The sequence below is a fragment of the Anabrus simplex genome, chromosome 8 (assembly GCF_040414725.1).
Source record: "Anabrus simplex isolate iqAnaSimp1 chromosome 8, ASM4041472v1, whole genome shotgun sequence".
Classification (NCBI taxonomy): domain Eukaryota; kingdom Metazoa; phylum Arthropoda; class Insecta; order Orthoptera; family Tettigoniidae; genus Anabrus; species Anabrus simplex.
Window position 1 is genome coordinate 94,950,692 of NC_090272.1, and position 26,041 is coordinate 94,976,732.

Consider the following 26,041-nt stretch of genomic DNA (forward strand, 5'->3'; position numbering starts at 1 on the left):
GTAAATATTCTGTATAAATGACTCAGATCATCACCGATTCACTAGCTAACAGGAGTCATCACAAGTTTCTCAATATGTTGGACGCTTCGCATAATGAGATAAGAAACTCCCATTTAGAATTTAAGATGTCGGAGACAACGAACGAGACGTGAGAATGTAATATGCATTGTGTACCTACTTAGCTCGGAAGTGCTTGAAATAAATTGACCCATGCAGTAGAATCATCAGCCAGGCGGCTTGTTTTCAGTGTGTCGGGGGGTAAGAGACAGCTTATTATCCAGGTTATAGCTCAGACTGGTATTGAGAAATGTAAATGAAGCCCCTTTCGAGTAAAATTTATTAGCGCGAGGCATAGGCCGCGCTACAGATAAAATAATCAAGCCCGGAAGTAGATGCAAGGTGTAATAAGTTGAGATAAGCCGCCAGGAAAAGAATAATGTATTTCGCTGTGTGGAGAAAGATTTAAAGGAGCCCAGAGAGACAACCATTTGTGAACCAGGTAATAGTTAGCGTGATTTATGGTACCCAGCGAAAGGACGAAGACAGGCTGACCGCTCGCTCTGTCTGAGAAGGTTAGAGGAGCATTATCTGTCTTATTTCCCTCGAAACAATGATTCCAAGCTACCATTTACTATTGACACCGTTGATTAACCCACAGTGTTCTGAGATGATCGATCCCACCAATTTCTTCTTTAACTATTTACAAAGTATAGGGTTACAGATTAGCATATTCATGTCTCAGGAGATCCAGGTTCGCTCCTTGGATACAGTGAAAGTTTGTGTTCACTGTTACTACCGACAGATGGATTGAACCTCCTGCAACTTCATCTAGTATATTTAAAGTGCATATGTTTGTCTATTTATTACAGGAAGTGCAAATTGTATATTCATGAGGTATTGGATATTGAAGTCGTTTCATATTTTTCGTACACAGTGTTGCAATGTTGTATATAATGTCATGTTGGTGTATTTGCTGGAATCCTAATGAAACAAGCGTGTGTATTATACTGCATATTCTGCAATGATTAATTCAGGGAAAGGACGTGATACGACCTTCAAATATTTGGAAATGTAGTCATAAAAACATACAATTTACTTCAGTTCATCCGATGTTAGGGTATCATAACTTGGTATAATCTGAATATATTGATTCTCGACAGGTAAACGGAATTATGGCAGGGTATGCCCATACTAATTAAATTTGTATAATCGTGATAGGCAATGCGCGGTGTGATAGGTGCAAGTGCAAAGTGTAAATAATTTAGAGGAAACGCCTCTGTAAGTTTGAAATAATTGAACGTAAAATGAAGTGTGGAAAGAGAATACTGACATTTATCACATCAAGACCACCCTAAAGATTATTTGTAAAGTGTATTGTATGGCATATCCATGTGAATAAGATGTGTTTCACTAGTATAGTAAAGTTGTTATATAAGATATAGTTTCTCTTCTCATTAGTAATGAACTAGTATTCCTTTCATAATTAATATTCCCCTGCTAAAGAGATTATTAGAAGATTATCGCCCCATCGGACGGTCCATTCAGACCTGTAATGTTCTACCGGCTCAGCTAGCGTACCATTCTAGTATGGGAGATGATATTTCGATACTGGGCTGAGTTTGAAGCTCATCGGAGGTGCTCCATTCTAATATGTTTATGAGCCACGGTAACTTGTTTATATACTGAAGCCTTGGACAGGTACAATATTGTCACAAACTGAGATTGTCATCAATGTACCTGTAATGCAGTAGCAAAAGCTTCATCATTGAGAGGTATATTCTTGAAAATATTAGGAAAAATGTACTGGCATGCATTGCTCAGGAGGCATGGCCTTAGACCACGTTACGATATGGCAGGCTCGTCATCACTTTCATTTTCCGATATTTGATGTGATGAAATAGCTAGTACAAATTCCGAATCAAACTCTGAATCTGTTAGTTCATTCTCAGTATCCTCAAAGCATTAAACTTTAAATGAGATTCGACGTCCTTCATATACATGAAACTAGATGGCCTGACAATTTGCATGTTCTGGAACAGAAACTACTGGATAATCCACACAGGAACTATAGACAGCAGGCCTGGTCAGAAGGGAGTTGGAGTGGTGTTGAACAAGCAGTAAGGAACAAGTGTAAAGACCGTTTAGTCGAGTTTTGCACCAGTAACCAGCTGGTGGTAGCTAACACCTGCTTCCAACACCACCAGAGATGATGATACACGTCATCTCAGACGTTACGAGACAAACTATATTCTTATTGAAAGTATATTTAAAAATTAAATTAAGGACTGCATGGCCGACTGAAGCTCTGACAGACTTGGATCACAACTAGGTGTTAAGAGTGTCAACTTACATTTATGAAAGTTCATAGAACAAAACACTAAAAACTGGGACAAGCTGTAAGACATCTCCATGTTGTTCGCGAAGGTTGATAGAAGAGAAAGTCATTGCGTGGACAGAATATATACTGAGGAGAAATAGGTAGGATTCGAAAACAGACTCACCCAGGCAACGGAGAGGTCTTGGGAGTTTCAGAAGAATGTAAAGGAAGAGTGGATGACCAATGAGCTGATTTAGATAATAGAGCATAAAATTTTGAACACAGAAAGATGATAATGCTTGTTGTTTAAAGGGGCCTAACATCTAGGTCATCGGCCCCTAATGGTACGAAATGAAATTACAAATTAAAAGCCCGAAAACATTCACCGACCACAATTCAAAACGTGAGGACGAGGAATGAACGGATGAATACAAATTTAAAACGATCAGCGGAACCGACCCACAGTGCCTCTCATGCACACAAGCTGGCGTAGAACAATATTATTACTGCCCAAGCTTCTATAGCACAATAATGAATCGATGATAGTTGTAGTCAAAAGGGGTCCAAAACCCAAGTCAGCGGCCCCTCACAATGGTACTTATCACTAGAAAGTAGAACCAAGGTATTGTCATGTTGCGGTACCAATCAAGAGTAGCGTAGACTCGCGGTATTCCACACATTATGGTACTACTCACAGCTAATGAAATTCGCACATGTATTAGAGACCTACGCTGTTTCGCACATTGCGGCGCCATTTACAGGCAATGCAAACCTATGGTGTTCATCACATACGTGTACTAACCACAGGAACCAGCACTATCCTGTGGTGTTCCTCATATAGTGGGTACTTATCATAGGCAAGCCAGAACCTTCTTTTTTTTTTTTTTAACACACAATTTGTTTTACGTCACACCGACACAGATAGGTCTTGTGGTGAAGATGGGATGGAAAAGGCCTAGGAGTGGGAAGAAAGCGGCCGTGGCCTTAATCAAGGTACAGCCCCAGCATTTGCCTGGTGTGAAAATGGGAAACCATCTTCAAAGCTGCCGACAGTGGGGTTCGAACCCACTATCTCCCGAATACTGGATACTGGCCGCACTTAAGCGACTGCAGCTATCGAGCTCGGTCAAGCCAGAACCATGGGTTCCCTCATCCCATGGTGTCGCACATAGTGCTACTAATCACAGGTAATGTAAAAGCCGTCATGCTCTCGTTTGCTACAAATCACAAACCTATTTGGTACCCAACATAGTAGTACTACGCGCAAGTAAAAGCGACCCATGATGTTCCCTGCATGGTGGTACTAATTACAATTAGTTTCATGGCTCTAATTTGAACATCCCTTAGTCGCCCCTTTTAGTTGCCTCTTATGACAGGCAGGGGATTCCGAGGCTGAATAGGTAACAGAGAAAGAAAGCACTACAGAAAAACAAGGAATGCCTTAAACCAGAAAGCAATGGAATGCAAGGAAGAATCACTGCAGTAAATGCGAGGAAGTCCAGGACGTGAAGGACTCCTCTAGAAATGAGAGTAATGTGTAATGGCCTCTTGAGAGATGAAAAACCTTAACGTATGAATACAACAAAGTCATGGTGGTATGAAAATACTACCTGGAAAGGTTGTGATGATGATGATTGTTGTTTAAAGGGGCCTAAGATCGAGGTCATCAGCCCCTAATGGTACGAAATGATATAACAAAAAATTCAAATTCATCCACTGACCATAATAAAATAAAAAATGTCATGAAGAATGAATGGATGGACATGAACCCTACAAAAAAAAAAAAAAAAAAAAAAAAAAAAAAGTGGATCAGACTCAAAAGGAAGGTAGTTAATTAAAGTAATACTGACGAAGGGACCATTTATAAAGCACAATGATGCTTGATGTCGGAAGGGTTGCTAAATTCACGTCAAAGGCCGCACAGAATGGTACATGTCGCAAGTAAAGTAGAACCATGGTAATTGTCATTTTGGGGTACTGATCAAAAGTAGCGAAGACTCACGGTGGTCCACACAAGATGGTACTACTCACAAGTATTGCAATTCGTACAGGGAATGCAGACCTATGGTGTTTCTCACACAATGGCACCACTCATAGCCAATGCAAACCAGTAAGGTTCCTCACATAGGTGTACTAGTCACAGGCGCCGGTCCGTGGTGTTCCTCACATAGCGGGTACCAATCACAGGCAACGCTGACCCACGGTGCCACTCATATAGCGGTACAACTCACAGGCTACGCCCAGACCCGCGGTCTTGCCCTTGGTATGTGTTCTTATACTATTTCCTATATCTTTCTATATATGACAAAATTTAAAGTTAGCTGACAAATACTTCTCAATATTCAAATTATGTCAACGGTAAGAATATGCAGTTATCCTTACTGTTCAATGGTTGGAGTGTACATAAATGCAGACAGCAAGATGTATTCTACACCATTTACTGTAAATTTTAAAATCATCGTATGACAGAAATTGCCCACGTTAAGAGGGCCAAATGTTGCTTAATAGTGCAATAAGAGCATTACAAATGAGTTCTGGCTCACACTGTCTGATCAAAAATCCTTTGATACTAATTGTTTGAGGACATTGATTATCAACAGATTTAGCATGGAAAATGAACCCCAGCAAGACAGTATCATACCTATGAACTTAAAAAAACTTACCTTATTGTCACAAAGGTACAGAGATGTGTTGATAGGTTTAAAAGGTTCAAAATCAATGTTGACTTTCTTCTCCTTGCCTTCATCTGTAACTATTGTCCCACAGTATATTACTAGTCCATTTGGGGGCACTGAAAAATGAAAGAACTCTTAATAGCAATTAAATGAATAATCAATCAGGTATAGAATGTGACAAAAATAGCAGTATATTCTGTATATATAGCAATTAGGTTCACACAGACACTGAATTTTTACCTCAATGCCATTTTTAAAATATATCTCTGAACAAATTACCAAAATTGTGTTGCATTAGGATTCCTTTCCATTTACATCTACATACATATAAAGAGTTTTGTCTGAACATTGCTCAAAATTTTAAAAGAATTGTATTTTTGTATCGTTCATGTCCACAAAAAACAAGGAAATGCACTTTTTAATTTTCCGTCACCTCTGTCTATATGCATGAATGGGCATCACAATAAAATGGCTTAAGAGAATTTACTGAAAATCTGTATGAAAAGTTGGGGAATGAGCCACTCTAGGCTATAAATAATTTTATTCACGCTGGATGAAATGGTAGTTCATGAAAAGTCACCTGAAATTTAAATTGTAAATACCTATGTCATTTTTCCTATCAAAAACTATTACATAACAAAAGTTATAGAGAATACAATTTCTTACCATTTATGTCTTATAGTTTTGCCCTACTGTCTATGATAAGAGTTGGGGTGGTGGCAGCGATTGTTTTAAGAGGAAGTACAACTAGGCAATCATCCTTTAGGTAACACTCATCAGAAAGAAAAATGGAAGGGGTCCGACACATCGAAAAATGAAGGTATTGGCCTAAGAAAGATAAGGACCAGGAACGGCGTGAAAATGAAAGACTGTAGACTTCCATACATAATATTGTTGGGATCAGAACAGAACAAGATTTGATCAAAGATCGTAAAGGAATGATCACTTTAAGAATAAGACAAGAGGGAGTCATGAGAGAAAGGAAGACTCCCTTTACATTAGATGACCTAATATCAGTGTCAGGAAAAAAAAAACTAAATGTAAAAGCCTACAATATCGAAAGCTCATAAAACTGATTAACAATAACATATTGACGATTGTTTTTTTTGTGATATGCTTTGTCTCTTCTGTTGCCACTCATCTCCAATTGACGGGATTACTGCTGCCTATGGAGTATAATAGCCTGCCTGTATATTGCAGGAAGTAGCTGGTGATTTAGATGACACTTCTTTAGCATGCCATTCCTTTGTTTCATAAATTTTCTGATACTACTGGTATGCAACACACTGGTTCATCATAGTTTTCCAGTTATTGGATCCCTACGAGGCATCCCTCAGCTGTGCGATGTGTAGACGTATGTTCTACACAAGAACTGGCCTGTACAGTCACCGGAAGTTTAAACACAAACTGCTGTGAACGGAAGTGAGCTATTAGCCAGGAAATCTGAAAAACTCTGAAACGAGTAACTGCCGACGACGGCGACGACTATGAGGCACTGATTGGAATGAGCGGTGTGCACACTTAACAGAATAATGGCAGAGGAGTGTTCACAGCTGGCTGCAACCTGGTCATTCCAGCTCGAGAACTTTGGACCGTTAGATCAGCAGCGCAGCCTCATAGTGAGAAAATGTGCGGTTTTTCATTTGATTGAATATTTCATATGATAGCAGTGCTTTTAATAGAGACATTCCTACTGACCAGTGTAATGACCTAAGCTGATTTCAGTTGGAAAAACCACAAAGGCAGTCTTTCTGAGGATGTAAAGGGCAGGCAGAGAGCGAGTGCCTGGCATCATACTGAAAAACTCCCCAACTTCATTCTGACATAGTATACAAGAGGGCCTGCCATTATAATGAAAGTTCTGCCAAAGATAATGGAAGAAACCATGACAGAAAATCAGCACACCTAGATGCTATAAGATGCAGCCCCTCCACTGGGCTTTGGGTGCTGTGGGCTAATAACTTGCACACCCAAGAATCAAGTATTACAGAAACGCATACTAAAGTAAACCATGACAACTTTTGGAATGAAAACTCGGACTCGAATTGGTTTCTGCAATATGCGAACAATGTACGAAGCAGGGAAGTTAGAACAGATTTCAAAGGAAATGGATCGCTATAAGATGATGGTGCTTGGACTGAATGAAACACGATGGAATGGATTTGGAGAGCATCAGCTGAGAGATGGCAAAATGTTATATTCAGGAAAGGAAAATGATGATGACCACTAAAGCAGAGTAAGACTGTTGCTGACAAGAGAAGCACCAAAATGCCTCCTTGACTGGAACCCTGATTCAGACCGCATCATTATAGCGCGGTTCAAGACAAGAGTTAGAAATAATCGTCTGGTACAGTGCTATGCACCAACAGAAACAGCAGAGCCAGGCGAGAAGGACCAATTTTATGGACAGCTTGAAAGTGTCCTGACAAAGATTAAGAAGAGATCAAAATGCTAATGGGTGATTTGAACGCCAAGATTGAGAATAAAAATGACGGGGTGGGAAGAGTTCTAGGGAAACGGAGTACGAGTTCAGAATGACAATGGAGAGCGTTTTGTTGAATTCTGCCTAAATAATTGATTGGTGGATCAATTTTTCCTCACAAAACATGTCACAAATGGGTTTCGCCTGATGGGAGAAGAGAAAATCGAATTGATCACTTTGTAATCAGCCAGATGTGGAGAAGATCCCTCTTAGACACTCTGAACAAAAGAGGCGCAGATTGTGGAAGCGACCACCACCTGATAATAGCTGAAGTTAAACTGAAGATTGCTGCAGTAAACCGAAGGAATAAACAAAGTGGAAAAATTGAAAGATGCTGAAATTAAAAAGGATTTTGTAATCAAGCTGAAGCATAGGTACAGTTCACTTGATCTTGATAATGCAGGAGGAGCCCCAAATGAAACGAAAGTGAATGAAAAGTGGGAAAGGATAAAATCAGCCTTCCTGAATACAAGTGAGGAGAGATTGGGATTCAAGCAAAACAGGAGAAAGGAATGGATATCAAACAATACCTGGAAGAAGATAGGAGAGAGATCAAAACAAAGCTAAATCATTGCAAAGATGAAACAAAGAAAAGAAGCTTGATAGAACAGTTCAGTGAACTGAACCGGCAAATAAAGAAAGCAGCAAGAAATTATAGAAGAAATCGGGTAAATAGCCTAGCAGAGTTGGCATAGGAGGCAGCACTTAAAGGAGACTCAAAACAGCTTTTACAAAACAGCTGTCTCAAAAGAAATTCAATCAGCGCAGGCCAATAAAATCCAAGGAAGGTAAGAAGCTTACAAATAGTGAAGAACAAATGACAAGATGGAAAGAGCACTTTAGAGAAGTGCTAAACAAAGTCATGGTACAGGAGGATGAAGGAGAGGAAGACTATCGAGGGGTTCCGGAATCGAGAGTGAATATCAACCTGCCGACGAAGAAAGAGATCATAAAGTCACTGAAAACCTGCAAGGAAGGCAAAGCACCTGGAGTGGATTGTATTGTGACGGAGGAGTTGAATGTAGACTATGAGTTGACAGCTGAGATGCTTTTGCCATTGTTCAAAGACATATGGAAGATGGAAACACTCCTAGAGGATTGGAAGAAGGGCATTTTGATAAAACTACCAAAGAAGGGGGATCTGACTTGTTGCATCAACTGAACTGGCGAGGAATTACACTCTTGTCTATACCAAGACAAGTTTTTTCGAGAATCATACTGAACGATTGAGAGAACCATTGGAGGCCAAGATCCGGAAAGAGCAGGCAGGTTTTAGAGAACACCGATCCTGAATAGACCAAATAAACAGCTTACGAATTATTGTAGAACAGTCATGGAATATCAGTCTTCACTCTTGCTTGGCATTCGTTGACTTTGAAAGAGCTTTTGATAGTGTACAGCGCCAAGAAATCTGGAAAGCGATGCAGGGGTATGGGGTTCCTACGAAAATCATCAACATGGTAAAAATGTTATATAGAGGTTACACCTGCCAAGTGGAACATCATGGAGACCTTTCAGAGCTTTCAAATAGAGTCGGAAGTGAGACAAGGGTGCCTGCTCTCACCTTTGCTGTTCTTGTTGACATTAGATCAGGTCATGAGAAAAAAAGTGGTTGAAGGGAAGCAGAGGGGAATACAATGGGGGATGACGGATCGTCTGGAAGATTTGGACTTTGCGGATGATATATGTCTATTATCTCACTCATTTAGAAATATGACTGAGAAAATGAAAGGCCTTGAAATGGAAGCACAAAAGGTAGGACTCAAATAAATATTGCCAAGACAAAGGAGCTAAGGATCAATGCCAGAAACACGAACCCACCGGTATTGGAGAACGAGATAGAGCAAGTTGACAACTTCTGTTACCTAGGAAGTATTATTTCTAGAAGTTGAGGGGCAAATGAAGATGTCCAAAATATAGTAAACAAGGCCAAAGGGGCCTGTGCCGAGCTCTGGCCGGTGTGGAAGTTCAGAGAATTGAGGATCTTTGAGACAAATGTGAAATCAGTGCTCTTCTACGGGTGTGAGACATGGAAGATGACTGGAGAGATAACACGCAAGGTCCAGACTTTCATTAACAGATGTTAGAGAACCATCCTAGGAGTGCGATGGCCAGATATTATATCAAATCAGGAATTGTGGAAGCGTACTCAACAACGCAAGGCTGAAATCCAGATAAAAGAACATAAATGGAAATGGATAGGTCACACATTGCGTAAAGGTCTTGATAGCAGTCCAAAACAGGCTCTTGAATGGAACCCACAATGGGCTAGAAGAAGAGGGAGACCAAGGATAACATGGCGTCGAACAGTGGAAGCGGAGGCGGCGTCAGTTGGGTAGTCCTGGAATAACATCAAAACTGTGGCAGCAAATCGAATCAGATAGAAAGCTCTTGTATGTGTCCTATGCTCCACCCAGGAGTAATAGGAATTAAATTAGCACAATATACAATATTTACATCATCACGTGGAGCAAAAAACAACTCGCTGCAATAAAATATAGTGAAAACAGGGGTTAATAGGAATTAAGTCAGTAAGTCAAGTTGACTTAGGACAACAGGCAAGGAAGTAAATCTGGAAATGACAGCCAGAATTAGGAATGAACAAATATACCGAAAATAAATTAAAAAGAAAAATTATTTATGCTTCACGATGCCAAAATATAAATATTATATGCCAGAAAACTGAATCTTAATATTATAGTTCAAGTTTCATTATGATACAGGTTCTCCACCAATCAGAGTTCAGATTTTCATTATAATACAGGTTCTCCATCAATCAGAGTTCCAATTTTCATTATGATACAACTGTTTGACCAATTAGGTAAGGATAGCATCGCACCTGCGCTCAACGCATTAGCTTCGCACTTGTTTCCAAAATCAAACATGTCGGACACACACAATATCATGCACCTTCTACTTCCAATATTCCACAACCACACAGCACATTCCCGCAAATTCACTTCACCAACTGTACAATCTTCCTCATTCTCGTTTCTTTTCACATCAGTCATACACAATCTGCCATGCTTCTCACACCGCTGCGCAAGGTGAGTAACATTTACTTTTGTTATTCAATCCCCTTTCTTCTTTGGTCTTCGCACAAACTTTGGCTTTGTCCTTATTGTTTATTAGGTCCAATTGTTCTGCAATGAACTGAGAAATCGTCACCACCCTTTTCTTACAAATATTTATTCGACCTTCACGTACAGCACTTGCCTTCAGCATCTTAGATATATCCACTTGAAGTTCATCCAATGACATGTTTTCTAATTTATTTACATCGTATGACATTTCCTTTACATCAGTGTCAGCAAGGTTATACAACGGTCAGAACTTGTGTGAAAGATACACATTTTAAGAACAATTAGTACCTTGAAATCTATTAGTTTTACTCTAACGGCATATAATTTGTCTTATTCTGAAGCATTTGTGCTTATTTTATGTCTTGTGTATAACTTATCACCGTTATGCAAGGTCATACAACCGCCAGAACTTATGTGAAAGATACGCATTTTAAGACCAATTAGTATCCAGAAATATATTAGTACTACTCCAACAGCATATAATTAACATTCTGAAGCATTTATCTTATTTTACAAACTTTTATCATATTTGTGTCTACTTAATTCATATTGTTCAGCAATACAAAAGGTCATACAACCTTCAGAACTTGTGTGAAAGATACACATTTAAGAACGTTAGCATCTGGAGCCAACTATAACCACTCTACAACAGCATACAATTCGCCATACTCAAAGTATTTGTGCTTATCTATAAACTTTTATCATCTTTGTGTCTCATCATCACCTAACATTTTAACTTGACAGTGTCGTATTTGTCTATTTTAATTTTAATGTTATGATAAAATTGTATTGTTTTAGGACCTTCTGACTGAATTGTACAATTTATGTTTATGGCTGATGATGACCCCAAACAGGGTCGAAACTGGTAGCAAATAAATATTAAACCGCAACGTAAAACTGCACTGCAAAAGTATGTTGTATTGAAAAGGTGGAATCGTAAATTTTACTTAAATATATATGTAATCTCCGTTCAATACAGACCAATCGAAAAGAAAACATATGACATTTTCAAGGTCTCTGATCCCCACTCACAGAAAATCAATAACCTAGCACATGCGCTCTGTTCAGTAAACTCAACTGTCAAGCGACATCTCGACAGAAATGTATGAATATTTAAAAAAATAGAGTTATAATTATCGTCGAGCATAAACAGTCGTATGCAACTCACCTATAACAGTAATTAAGGCACCCGTTTTATAAACATACTCTTCTCTTAATTATTACCATTATAGGCTTGTTGCATAATGTACTATTATGGGGCTCACCTATAATGTCTGATGTCGAACAAGCACGAACTTGCAAACTGGCCATGTAAACAAAAGAGTGGATAGGGAACCACTGACTTGCTGTAGGAAACAGGCAATATGAACAAACGAGTAGATAGGGAGAGGAGGGGAGGGGGTAAACAAGGGAGGGGAAGAGGGAGGAAAGAGGAGAGTCTAAAGTGGGGCTGAAGTATGAGGAAAGAAAGACTGCTTTAAATTTCCCTCAACAGCAGTCAGATCTCAAAGTCATTTAACTCAATTTGCTCAAAAATTTTGGGCTGATTTTCAACACCTTCTGGCAATAAATCACCAGCAATAATTAGATATGGTTGGTGTAAAAAAAAAAGTTATTTCTTTAGAGACTACCGATCTAATCCCAACTGAAGAATTGCTGTTTCCCGAACAAATGCAACTCTCAACTTATACTCTCAACTTCCCTCATGTATCTCCTGAAGTAACTGTACTCCAGTAGCAAAGATTTATGAGAGCACATGGGCAAGGAAAGAGAGAGAAAAAAAGCTATTTTTTCTGCTCCCAAAAGAATGTTTTCTTGTAGGGATTAAAGCTGTAGGAGTCGAGTCTCCTCAACAGAGCAGGCAGGCTCATTTGTCTGATACAGTAAGATTTTTATCAACCAAACTTTTTCTCAAAAGTCCTGAGCGAAATGTTGCTATATGCCAATATTCTGCTTGGTGAAGAGAACGAGTGCTTCCGAATATTCTTAACTACACACACAGCGCATTCTATCCCAGACTAGCCAACACTATGGAAAGTTACCTGTCCTATTATGAACACGCACTTTGGAAAATTAGTATTAGAGCTTTTTAGAGAATGAATGAGACATATTTGGCAGGAGCAATCTATAGGGCTGCTGGCAAGTTTCTATTTGGTTGATAGTTAACACATAGCACTCCATGTTACCGCCATAAGTTTTGTTCAGTCGTTCATCAGATCTTGAGAAGTGCATGAATTGCCTACACTAATGATCAGTTCATCCACTACAATATCTAGAATTCCTTCTTGCTCAACTGCCTGCCTTGTATTGCACAGCACTTGGCCAATCCCTGGGTTAAACCCTGATGAAAGCATTCCTAATCAATTTTTCTTTCCTGGGAATGTTAAATGTTTTGTTGTGTCTTGCAACATATCCCTTCACTTAAGCGCATATTACTTCAACTACGATGATTTAGACCAGGATAGTGAAAGAGAAGCATTAAACCCCTCCTAAGTGATTGAGTTAGTAGTTTCACAGGTGAATAACGGAACCTCAAGAATTATGTACTTTGTTTTAACACGTTGAATGCCAGGACATATAGCAAGAAATGTCCCGGTGGCCAAAGCATTTTTTCTACTATGCATGTAGTAAATAAGCATTAAAGCAAAATTCGAAGTGATGTTTCACGTAAGTGTTCAATGTACGTACGAAATACAATAAAATTTCTCAGCACCCCGAGGTACCGCCGTGGCCCCACAGAAAAGTTCACTGCATGGTTTTGTCTAGACGGCCAGAGCGGTACCAGAAGCTTGCATCGCTTGATAGTACACACTGTAGATAACAGAGCGTGCCACGATTTGTTTACTAGCGCGTACGACTACAATCGCAAGGCACTCATTCTTTTACAGTAGGGTGTGTGTGAAATACTTGAGAGATATTTCTAAGTTATTTTACCAGTGAACGGAGAGGTTAGTTATAAAAATGAAACCGTTTTCTTTCCGAACTCGGAAGATAATGACGCTAGCCCTTCAGTATGAGATCTCTGGTAAGTAGTGTCCATGTCAAACCGGTCTATTACATTTTGCAACACAAAAAACTCTTCACCAAATTAAATTTGAAGGATATTTATTTCCTATTTACTCCTTGCCAAATGCTCAACGGTAATGTAAAATTTTGCTATGTTGTCGATGAATGTTGTCAATTTAGAAAATGCAAATACGCTCATTTTTACGCTATGTTTATTGCGATAACCGTAGAAATCAGCTCAGGTATGGGTGCAACAATTTGGAAGGAATCAGTGTGACCTATTGATTAGGTAATCATAAGCTTGGGGTGAAAATGGGAAATCACAGAAATCCATAACCAGGTTTCCCGACAGTAGTATTCAAGCCCACGATCTCCAAAATCTTGAGCTTGCGAGTTAGCTAACCCGGCACACCTAAGCGCATGGCTAATCTGATTGGACAAATACTCACATATTGCCAATAAAAGGAGGTGGATTAATAAAAATTAAAGACTATATTTTGGAAACCAAGCACGCCAGGATTTGCTCCGAGGCCATAGCGGTACGCTAGCATAGCGAATTCAACGGATCAGCGGTCCGCCGGCCCGGCAGGGAAAGTCAAATAGCAACACCTGTCAGCGGTACTTCGTACCGCCGTGGCCTCGTGAGACACTCACTCAGCGGTACAATGTACCGCTCTGGCAGCCAACGTGTTAAAGTGCAACTGTTTTGTGTCAGTGTCAATGGATTTCTGATTTTCATTCGCTATGTAACCACTGGAAGCACACAGCAAATACTCCCATATCTCTAAATGATCAGAAAGCTAGTTGTTTCAACCTTATTGTGACATACCTACCATTAAGTTTATGTTATCAAGGACCATGTACAAGTAAGCTACTTTGAGTTCACTGTGAAAATGAAAACCCAAAGCCTGTTTCCAGTCATTCGACCGGGTCAGGAATGGAATGAATGAAGCACTCACCTAGCGGCGAGGATAGGAATTGTGCCGGCTGCTGAAGCCTGTCGCACTTCTCTGGGACAATGATTAATGAATGACAGCTGAAATGAAATTATATTGGAGAGTGCTGCTGGAATGAATTATGACAGGGAAAAGCGGAGTACCTGGACAAAAACCTGTCCTGCCTCTGCTTTGTCCAGCACAAATCTCACATGGAGTGAACAGGATTTGAGCCACGGAACCCAGCGGTGAGAGGACGGCACGCTGCCGCCTGAGCCATGAAAGAAATGTGCAATTTGAATTAAGTTACACAGTGTGAATGTTACAGATAGCTATGCAGTGAGCCAAATAATGAAGATTCAGCACTATATAACCTGTCTGGTGAGTGACTATGCATACTTCAATTTGAATGTGTCATTTGTAGACAGTTTTCTGCTTTTGAATATTTTAAGTACGTTATCGGTAGTGGAAAGAATATACCAATGTAGTTTGTGTATTTTTCATGTGTAAAGCATTATTTGCATGAAGACCAATGGCATTTACAGATCGACTAATTCACACACTAACACTGCAAGAACAAGCGAGCAGCTCAGTCAGTTATATTGAAGAACAAACTCGGTAAGGTACAAAGTGCAAATGAGAGATACGCAACAACGTGCAGAATTAACGCCATTTTACAGAGTAGTGAATCTGGCCCAGATGAAGATAACCCACAGCTAAGAAGCAGTGAACAATGTTTAAATATGTGCCTGTGACATGATGTAGAAAGGAACTTATCTCAGTATATGAAAATCCTGAGCGACCTTCAAAGGAGATTTCTTTCGGATAACTTTAAAACGCACATGGTCATGATGTGTTTAAAAGTTAAATTAAGTTGTACAGAACATATTGAATCAAAATCAGCTTGCATTAATATTTTGTGAGTCCACCTCGCACCTTTTTAAGTGCTTGAACTCAATGGGTCATTGACTCGATAAGTTTTTTGAAATGAAATACATCAGTTAGTTACAAAAAAGTGATACTAGATGGCACTTACATACTTGGAAGTATTTCACTCCACCAGTTGTCTATAGTTTGTCTTCCCTCCAATTTTTTGTCAGCTGTTTGTTAAGCTGAATTGTGTGCGTTTTATAAAGAAACTAGCTGATGTCCCTGTGCTTCTCTACGGGATTCTCAGAAAGACTGTCTTTGTGGTTTTCCTACCTGAAGTCGTCAGAAGGAATGTAGTGATTAAAAGCAATGTTATATAAAATACTCGATCAAATTAATAAACCGCATATTTTCTCACTTTTAATGAACAGTACTACGGTGGCGATCTAACAGTCCAAAGTTCCAGTGCTGCAATGACCAGACCGCAGACAGCCGTGAACACTTCTCCGCCATTTTTCCTTTAAATCAATCAGTGCCTCAGAGTAGGAATTGAATAGCTCGAATGTTATGATGAACCAGTTTGTTACGTATCAGTAGTATCAGAAATTTATCTAACTCCCCAGCTACTTCCTGCCAATTTTCAGGCAGGCTGTTATACTCTGTACAACCGGGTGAGTTGGTTGTGTGGTTAGGGGCGCATAGCTGTGAGCTTGGATCCGGGAGGTAGTGGGTTCGTAAATAAAAGTAGCGCCGCTGCACTAGGACTAGTTCTTTATATGAACAGTTGGCAGCTCTGTCCACCGCACGATCAAGCTGTGAGCTTGCATCCGGGAGATAGTGGATTCGAACCCCAATGCCAGCAACCCTGAAGATGGTATTCCGTGGTTTCCCATTTTCACACCAGTCCACCAGGCTGTACCTTAAGCCAAGGCCGCTTCCTTCACACCACTATTCATTTCCTATCCCATCGTCGCAAGACCTACCTGTGTCGGTGCGACGTCAAGCAAATTTAAAAAACCTCGGTACGCTGCAGTAATCCTATCTATCGGGGATGAGAGGAAACAGAAGACAAAAAGCACATCACAACAAAAAATGGTCAATGTAATGTTATTGTTGATAAAGTTTATGAGCTTTCTATATTGCAGGCCTTCACATTAGTTTTCTTTCGACTCTGTGATATTAGGGTGTCTTGCAAAAATTTTTATATCGTAGACTGTAGTTCCTTATTCTCAGAATTTACTTACCGATTTTCACTAAATTCTGTTTACCCATTTTCTCGTGACTTGGCGCTGATATGGACTTAGTAACAAACATCCAAATTCATGAATATCTCTGATTATATGCGGTAGGGTAACAATGTATAAGACATAAGTGATCGGAAATTTAATAACTTCTTACATAACTACTACTAACTTACGACATAAGTTATGTTAGTTATGTAGTATTTATCGATACGACCACTAATAACATAAATAACTTATTTGAGAATTACATATCAGGCCTTCCCCTAAACTACCATTTTCACTCAACGTGAATAAAATAATTTGTAGCCTAGATTGCAGTAGTTCATCACCCGACATTACATACCGATTTTCATTAAATTCCCTTCAGCAGTTTTCTATTGATGCGTGTACAGACAGACCGACAGACAGACAGACAGACAGAAATTACGGAAAGGTAAAAACGCATTTCCTTGTTACTGTGGACATAACAGATACAGAAATATCATTCATTTCAAATTCTCAGCAATGCAGAGGCAAAACACTTATTTTATATATAGATTACATTTCACGCCTTCCCCTAAACTATCATTTCACTCAGTGCGAATAACATTATTGATAACCTAGATTATAGGGACCTATTCCCCGACTTTGCATACCAATTTTCGTGAAGATACGACCACAAATAAAATAAATATTTGACAATTAAATTTTAGGCCTTCCCCTAAACTACCATTTCTCTCAGCGTGTATAGCCTATATTGTAGCAAATTATTTCCCATCTTTGTCTAGCGATTTTCATTAAGACACGCCCACTAATAAATATTTGAGAATAAAATTTCAGGCCTTCCCCTAAACTACCATTTCACTCAGCGTGATTAAAATAATTTATAGCCTAGATCAGGGATGGCGAACCTATGCCACGCGTGTCACTAGGTGACACGCGAACACGAATTCGGTGGCACACCACATGAACATAATAATGTTTTTATATACGTCTTATACTGCAGACAATACATATCTTATAGTGTTTCACGTGTAAGAAATAAATAACGAAAATGTAAATACTAAGTTCCATTCGGACATGCAATATGGCAACACTGCTACACGGATAGGTCCGAAAGTCAAGTGAGGTAGTGTCGTTTTCTGGTGGTTTTGTACACGGACATCGCAAACATGTTTTCGGTGCCGAAAAGAACAGAAACTTAACAAAGGTGGTGACCGTACTTTTCAAGACCTCTGGACAAGGGAATTCGGACTGATAGAAAGATGTGTTGCCTGTGTTCGAAAACAATTGTATCCCCCACATTTAATGTAAAGCGCAATTTCGAGACTAATCATTCAAATGTTTGTTCCATTTCAAATGAAGAATGAAGGGAGTTCGTTTCACAAAATATCGAACATTATACAAAACTACCGAGTTCTTTTGTATCATCTTTCCGGCCCAGGAATAATATCAGTACGGCTGTCTCACTGCATTGTACAGCGTGCATGGCAAACCGATTTCTGACGGTGAGTTTTTGAAAGAAACTTTCTTATGGACGTCCGACATATTATTTGAAAACTTCCCTAACAAACAACTAATAACTAACAGAATTAAAGGAATGTCACCCAGCTGAACTGCTGTCGAGGGTAGAATAAAAATAAAAAAGTTAGTGAAGAAGCTTCCGAGCAATTGAAAGCTAATTTGGATAACTCCCACATGTATGTTTTGATGAAAGCATGAATGTGATCTTACAAGAGAGGATAGCTGTGATGATGATGATGATTATTATTATTATTATTATTACTAGTTGCTTTACGTCACACCGACACAGATAGGTCTTATGGCGACGATGGGATAGGAAAGGCCTAGGAGTTGGAAGAAAGCGGCCGTGGCCTTCATTAAGGTACAGCCCCAGCATTTGCCTGGTGTGAAAATGGGAAACCACGGAAAACCATTTTCAGGGCTGCCGATAGTGGGATTCGAACCAACTATCTCCCAGATGCAAGCTCACAGCCGCGCGCCTCTACACGCACGGCCAACTCGCCCGGTCAAATGTATTTACAAGATATATATGTAATAAATAAATCAGTAAATAAATGAATAAATAAAAAATAAATAACATATTACGAAATATAATGGGGAAATTAGAAAGGAAGTCTCGGGGTGGAGGGTTGTAGATTGTAGACATTCCTTAACGTAAAACAAGTGGCACAGTTGATAGTTGAGAATAATAAACCAGACTTAAAATGGCACAGTAGTTCGAAAAGGTTCGCCATCCCTGGCCTAGATTGTAGCGGTCCATCACCCGACTTTACATTCCGATTTTCATTAAATTCTCTTCGGCCGCTTTCTCGTGATGCGTGTACATACATACATACAGACAGAAATTACGAAAAAGTAAAAAATGCATTTTCTTGTTACTGTGGATATGACCGATACAGAAATACCATTCTTTTCAAATTCTGAGCAATGTATAGACAAAACTCTTATTTTATATATATAGATATAGGAACACATGATGTAGTACAAGCCGCCACCTCAGAACAAGTCAAGATCTTAACCTATGCAGACGACATGGTTTTGTTATCGCCAAATCTAGGACAATTACAGGAATCCCTGGACAAAGTAACTAAGTGGTCTGAAGAGAATCAATTAACTATCAACATAAATAAGACTGTAGGTATGATATTCAGAAGGGGAGGCAGAACCTCAGGCAAAGAAACCTTAACATGTGATGACGTCAAAATTAACATAGAGTTATAGCATTATAAGGATGTAATATGTTGGAAATCTTAAGTGGAATACCTTGTGGAGGAGCGATGTGTTCACTGCGACAGTTAAGAACCCACCCGCCATCACCCAGAAGTAATTTTACTTTTATAACCTAATAGAAGTTATCACGCGCCATAGTCCATCGCCTAAGTACATACCAGTATTTCCATTGGGTGAGACACTATGGGATATGACGTCACTCCTAGCAATGAAGTAAGTGAATTCCGTTACCAACCCGTGCACAAGAAATACACAACCAGACCAATGGCTTTGTCACTAACCTACCCTAACCAATCCAGACCAATGGAGGTGTCACGCGGGATACTAGAGGCCTAGGGCTGCTTCGTGGCTTCTAACCTGGGGGCTTGTGCCCCCAGACCCCTTTTGCTTGATCCAGACCAATTGGCTTTGTCACTAACCTACTGTAACGAGATTCGTAAATAAAAGTAGTGCCGCTGTGTTAATGAGATTCGTAAATAAAAGTAGTGCCGCTGCACTAGGACTAGTTCTTTATATGAACAGTTGGCAGCTCTGTCCATGCACGATCAAGTCCTTCGCGAGAAGCGAGCGAGAGAGAAACAAATGACAGTGCAATCGTGCCTGGATGCATGGCACTGGAAAATGTAAGGTGTTCTGAACTTTTGCCTTTTAAAGTTTTCTTGTCCAGTGAACTTAATTTCCTTGTCTTTGCCATGGGATATTTGAGTTTTCCCTGCATTAAATTTAGTGGGACATTGTGCTTAGCAGTGACGTTCAAGTAGGTTTATCGTACCCTGGAATCATCATCTTCAAACATATTTTGCATGAACACTTAAAATGGCATGTACAAAATAATTTGAAATAGATTTATCATAAGTCAAACAAGCTACACCTTATCATCAAGTGCCAATCTGTGAAGTGGGTTTAGCAGTAATCTGAGAACCACTATAACCAACAATAATGAACTACATTCATCACAGCAAGCCATCAGTCAATCACTCTTCAAACTAACACCTGTTGGTTTTTTCCAAGTTGTTTTTTTTTTTTTTGCTTTACGTCGCACACAGATAGGTCATATGGCGACAATGGGACAGGGAAGGGCTAGGAGTGGGAAGGAAGCGGCCGTGGCCTTAATTAAGGTACAGCCCCAGCATTTGCCTGGTGTGAAAATGGGAAACCACGGAAAACCATTTTCAGGGCTGCTGAAGTGGGGTTCGAACCTACTATCTCCCGAATACCGGATACTGGCCGCACTTAAGCGACTGCAGCTATCAAGCTCGGTAATTTCCAAGTTTCTATACATCGCACCAATGAAAAGTGGTGGCAAAAGGGGCTCTTGTTAAGACGCAGCAGGTCATTATGCTACTTAGGTTCCAGAATGGGTAAAGAAAATAAGTAAATAAATGCAATGTAAAGTTTAATCTTATACCAGTTGTATAGTATCATTTGAAGTGATTCCACATACTGTATATCAGTTGACTATATTTGTAAGTAGTACAGGAGATATTATAAGTATCATATTCTAGTTGGGGTCTTACCAGAGACTTATATGCCCTCTCCTTTACATCCTTACTACAACCCCTAAATACCCTCATAACCACGTGCAGAGACCTGTACCCTTTATTAACCCCTTAATTGGGTTTAAAGGCGTCAACAGCTGTCGCACGAGTATTGGGTTTGACGCCTTTAGGCGTTCTTGTACTTCTAAATGTGTTCTTACGTAGGGTTAGCTTCCTATATGCGTCTGACTATTCTTAATCACTTCTGCCACTTGCTATCGTAATATAAAACAAATTCCATTCAAATTAGATGTGATTATTGCTGTCCTATTCATTTTTATCCGGTTTCACCCCAGTCGGGTAGTTCGCGCCTAGGCGGCAGTCCAACAGCTGTCTCATGTTGCCTCATGCGGTCCGCGCCAAATTCTTCACAAAGAATTTGTGTATACGTACATTAAAATAACTAAATTTGAGAGTTGTTGTCGTTGTTGTTGCTGTTACTACGATACAGTTGTTCTGCGAACTCCATTGTCCATGTTCTGATAACTTTTTGTAAATTGGTCTGTATATGATGTGACATGATAATGGCTTGGTTAGGAAAGACTTTGAATTATCTGAGAATCCACCGACCGGATGTAGGAATCACTCAAGAAAACGTGTTGTGTGCCTGTCAAACCAGAGGCGACGGGAAACTGTCTACTACTGTGAGGAATGTGACGTGGCCCTTTGTGCTTGCCCTTGCTTCCGTATTTACCAAACTGTACGCAATTTCTGAATGACCTATTAACCAGAAAGGATGTAGACCTTATTGATGCATATCTGAAAACTTGAAAAAATGCCATCATAATGAAAGGAACACTTTTTAAATTCACTTTTGTATGAACACACTGTGTATATATGTATATATTTACGGGTTTACAAGAAAAACGGTAATAACATAATGCTATTGAATTTCTACTATCATCATCATCATCAGTTTTCCACTCCAGTTGCCCGGGTGTGGTTTACGAGCACTCTCCACTTCTGTCTGTCCATGTACCACTCTTCTCTCAAGATGACATCCCAGCTGACTCCTCTTGTTCCTATGTCCTCTTTCACTTGGTCCAGCCATCTTTTCCTAGGTCTTCCTACTGGTTGTTTTCCGGCCACGATTGTGTGTAGCCATTGTTTTGCTGTCCTTCCATCGTCCAAATGGGCAAACCATTTCGAACGGGCCCTTGTCACTTTTTCATTCAGGGATGGGTACACACCAGCTTCCTCCCTTAATCTTTCATTCCATATGTTATACTCCGCACGGCCTTGCTTCTAAATTGAAGTTTTGCAAAACAAATGAGCATCGCCTTTCCTCTGTTAACAGCGCGCTACGCCTGCGAGAACAGCTGATGCAATATGACCGCGGTAAAAAGCCCTCGTAAAATGTAATACCGTACTCAGAAAAACGAATGAATATGGATTGAAAACAAATTCACAAGAACTACACTTTCTAACAATATCTGGCACTAAAAGAGAATATATTATTAACAATAAAAGAGAATGAGGAAATAATACATCACTAACGGCTAATGGCTGGCACAGAAAGGTTATGGCGTAAAAAGGGAACATTCTACTGATCTCAGAGTCACTGGAACCCTCCAACAATATGAAAAACACACTAAATATTGAAGGAAAATGCATAAGATCGTGAACCGTACCGAATACCATACACGCTGAGCGAGATAGGTTAACCACGTGGCGAATGTAAATATTAGAGTTGGCAACTGGGTTTCGAGATCGTGCTCTGCCGATATAAATCGATATGAATTGCAGCTTGGGATTGGTTGGATGTCTCTACTTCAGCGCATAACCACCAGACAGAGCCAAAATCTGCTAAAACGTCAATTTAGAAGTAGAGCCATACGGAGTATAGTATGGGGGTGAAGTATGATTGGAATAGAATCTGCCTTTATCTTAAGGGAACTTGTTCGTTCCAGAGGAGGTTCCTAACTTGATGGTAAAACTGAGCTGATTTTTGAATGCGGTTGTTAATCTCATGCCGTATTCTGTTATCACTTGAAATGATGCACCCAAGATATTTATACTGGTCTACTGTTTCCAGCTGTGTACCTTCCAGCATTATTTTTCCTTTCTTCTTCTGCCTGTTGACAGGCATAGTAACAGTTTTTGATTTATTTATTGTTAATCCGTGTGCTTTCAAATGTTCATTCCAGTGTTCAGCCTCTCTTGGACTTCCTTCTCTGTATTTCCACAAATTACTACATCATCTGCAAATGCAAATGCATTGATGTCCATATTGTTCTTCTTCTTAATTTCTTTCATGACTTCATCCATGACAGTGATAAAAAGTAAGGGTGAAAGGCTACTGCCCTGTTGCACTCCTTTAGTGGTTTGGAACCAATCAGAATTACCGTTTCCTATCTGTATGCAACTGCAGCAGTCTTTGTAAAGCATTTTAACTTTCCGGATAAGACCTTTGGGTACATTTTTCTTTCTTAAAAATTCCCATATAGTCTTCCTTGGAACACTATCAAATGCTTTTTCGAGATCCTATTGAATTTCTACTGTATCAAGTAAAATATATTTTTCTGTTGAGTATTTACATCTACGCCAGCTCGTGGTGTAGGGGTAGCGTGCCTGCCTCTTACCCGGAGGCCCCGGGTTCTATTCCCGGCCAGGTCAGGAAGTTTTACCTGGACCTGAGGGCTGGTTCGAGGTTCACTCAGCCTACGTAATTAATTTGAGGAGCTATCTGACGGTGAGATAGCAGCCCCGGTCTCGAAAGTAAGAATAACGGCCGAGATGATTCGTCGTGCTGACTACACGACACTTCGTAATCTGCAGGCCTTCGGGCTGAGCAGCGGTCGCTTGGTAGGTCAAGGCCCTGCAAGGGCTGTAGTGCCATGGGTTTTTTTTTTTTTTTTTTTTGTATTTACATCTGCCGCACGCTACTGTACCCATTCCAAAAGTGTGCGTTGCGCTGAATAATTACCCACTGGCTGGTTGATGTTGAAACTATTCGCCAGTTAAGGGGTTAACAATCATATTTATGTGATTACCCCAATGAAGATCTTTTCTTATATCAACACCTAGGTACTTACAATGTGCTAATTAATGTTCTTAGCATGAGTAATTAGTATACTGCACAAGGGGATAGGGCAATAATTTACGTAGCATGACTAGTAAGTCAAAAAGGAATATACGAGTTAAAAGCAAAAACAAAATTCAAAAACCATCAGTACACCTAGACCTATAACAAACAACCAAATAATATGTCGAGTATAATACCTGACAAAATGTTTTCTGAATATTAATCATGCACTAAAACTGTACTCTTTCAAAACATTATGCACTAAAAACCATTCAAACTGATTACAAACATATCCTTATTGTTCTTAAATATCCAAATAAGAATAAGGAAAACTTACCTTTAGTATATAATTTTAATCTATGTTGTACTGACGTGATGGCACCTAGTACTGATAGTCTATTAACTCGAGACTTGATATTAGAAGCGGTTCCAAATTCATCCGCTAACATCTTGCTTACTCTTGATATTTGATCTTTCGGTGGTATTATGAGAGAAATCATACTCGTACCGTTCCTAGAACATTTCAGAGTAATATAAACGGTGCATTATACTAAAACAGCATCAAAAAACCTACCCTAACCAATAAAGAGGTGAAATAATAAAAATGTGCTAATCATATGTTCATGCTAAATATGTAAAAATCGCGCTGAAATATCGTCAACAATATTACAAACTAAAACTATAAAAGAACCACACTCTTGCACACACCATCTTCAGTTTTTAAAAACCTTTCAGCATTTGCTCTTTTTTTACGCCACGTAATGCATTGCAAGCAGCATGTTAACTTACCCTCTGGCCATTTCTAAGCTCTTTATTAGCTTCTTAATTTTCCATATTTCCACATTCCGATCGGAAGAACTTTCTTCCGAATTATTGTATGAGGAAGACATAGTATAGCAGTTCTCTAACCACTCTTGTTTTTACCCTATAGCTAAATAGTTCTCCCCCAGTCTTCAACGATGTGCCAAATCCGTGGCAAAATGGCGCAACCTGATGGCGGATGGCCCTCTTGCTCACCAAGAAGGGCTACAGACTTCACAAATGTCCAACAGGTTTATGGAATAACTAGTTAAATCCGGATATATCCGGTAGACTATTTAACGAAAGGTATAAAGTGGTCTTTTCTACACATTTGGGACACAAAATAATATTACAGGCACACACAACCCACAAAAATAACACAAGCTCACACTACTCTAAACATCTAATACCATGTGCATGTACTTTTCCTTCAAAATTCATTTATGGATGTCACATTCATGCAGTTGCAACCCTGGTGAGAACTACGGAAACGGGAAAACAAATGACGTCCGAAAATCAACTGAATCATGGAAATCCTAAATGTAGAGAAGGTCTATCTCTCAACAACAATTAAAAAGAAATTACAATTAATTGACTTACAGCATTATCTGCTCCAATAACAAAAATTAATTTGACCTCCGTTCACAACTAAATACTACGATCACCAAAAATTCAGCTGTAAGATTATCAGATTATCACAATTAAAGCAATTAAGGTAAGTCTGCGAGATATTGAGAATCAGAAATGTAAACATTATTTTGCGGTACGCCCTGGAAATACATTTCGTGTCTAAGTTTGTATTAGTTGACGACGATATGCGTTTGGACTTTCGAATAACTTTTAAAAAAGTACACCTAAAGACTGAGTTACATCGTGCCAGTTCAGGTTACCAGTGACTAGTATCGTGTAAATGATTTATACCAGTAACTGGAGATCAATAGGGCGCCACTAGGTGACAGCTCCAGCAGAAAACAAAGTTTCTTCGTTAAACAGATATTTATTGCAATAATTAATTCAAACGAGCCAAAAGGTCATACAGAGGAATTGTACAATGAATAATATACGGTATTCAATGGCGGATCTACAACTTCTGATACAAACGATGATAAAATCAGGTAACTTAAACCGTAAAAGTAGAGACAACAATAAAGAAAGTGGAAAAAATAATGCCTATTCGGTTAAAAATAAAATACCATTCTATAGTTCCCTTAATTATACTAAGATACTTAAAATATTTAGTACTAAAAGTGAGTAACAATGCACAGCGGATGTTTTTTTTTAAACATTACCTATGACGTATCTATTCCATAATGCCTGCTGTCATTTCTTGAT

General features: G+C 39.3%; 1 protein-coding gene across 2 annotated transcripts in view; it reads right to left on the minus strand.

Annotated features, from left to right (window-relative positions):
* Positions 1 to 25,173, minus strand: part of eRF1 (eukaryotic release factor 1) — a 226,314-nt gene extending 201,141 nt beyond the window's left edge. Inside the window, exons 1-3 of one of the 2 annotated variants that reach the window (XM_067152373.2) lie at positions 24,698 to 25,173; positions 24,246 to 24,421; positions 4,981 to 5,108 (exon numbers count right to left, since the gene is read on the minus strand). In XM_067152373.2, coding sequence (XP_067008474.1) covers positions 4,981 to 5,108; positions 24,246 to 24,421; positions 24,698 to 24,798 — 405 coding nt within the window. In that variant the 5' untranslated portion in view covers positions 24,799 to 25,173. The remainder of the gene's footprint in view (positions 1 to 4,980; positions 5,109 to 24,245; positions 24,422 to 24,697) is intronic. The other variant, XM_067152372.2, reaches the window with a different exon arrangement.
* Positions 25,174 to 26,041: the final 868 nt, after the last annotated feature.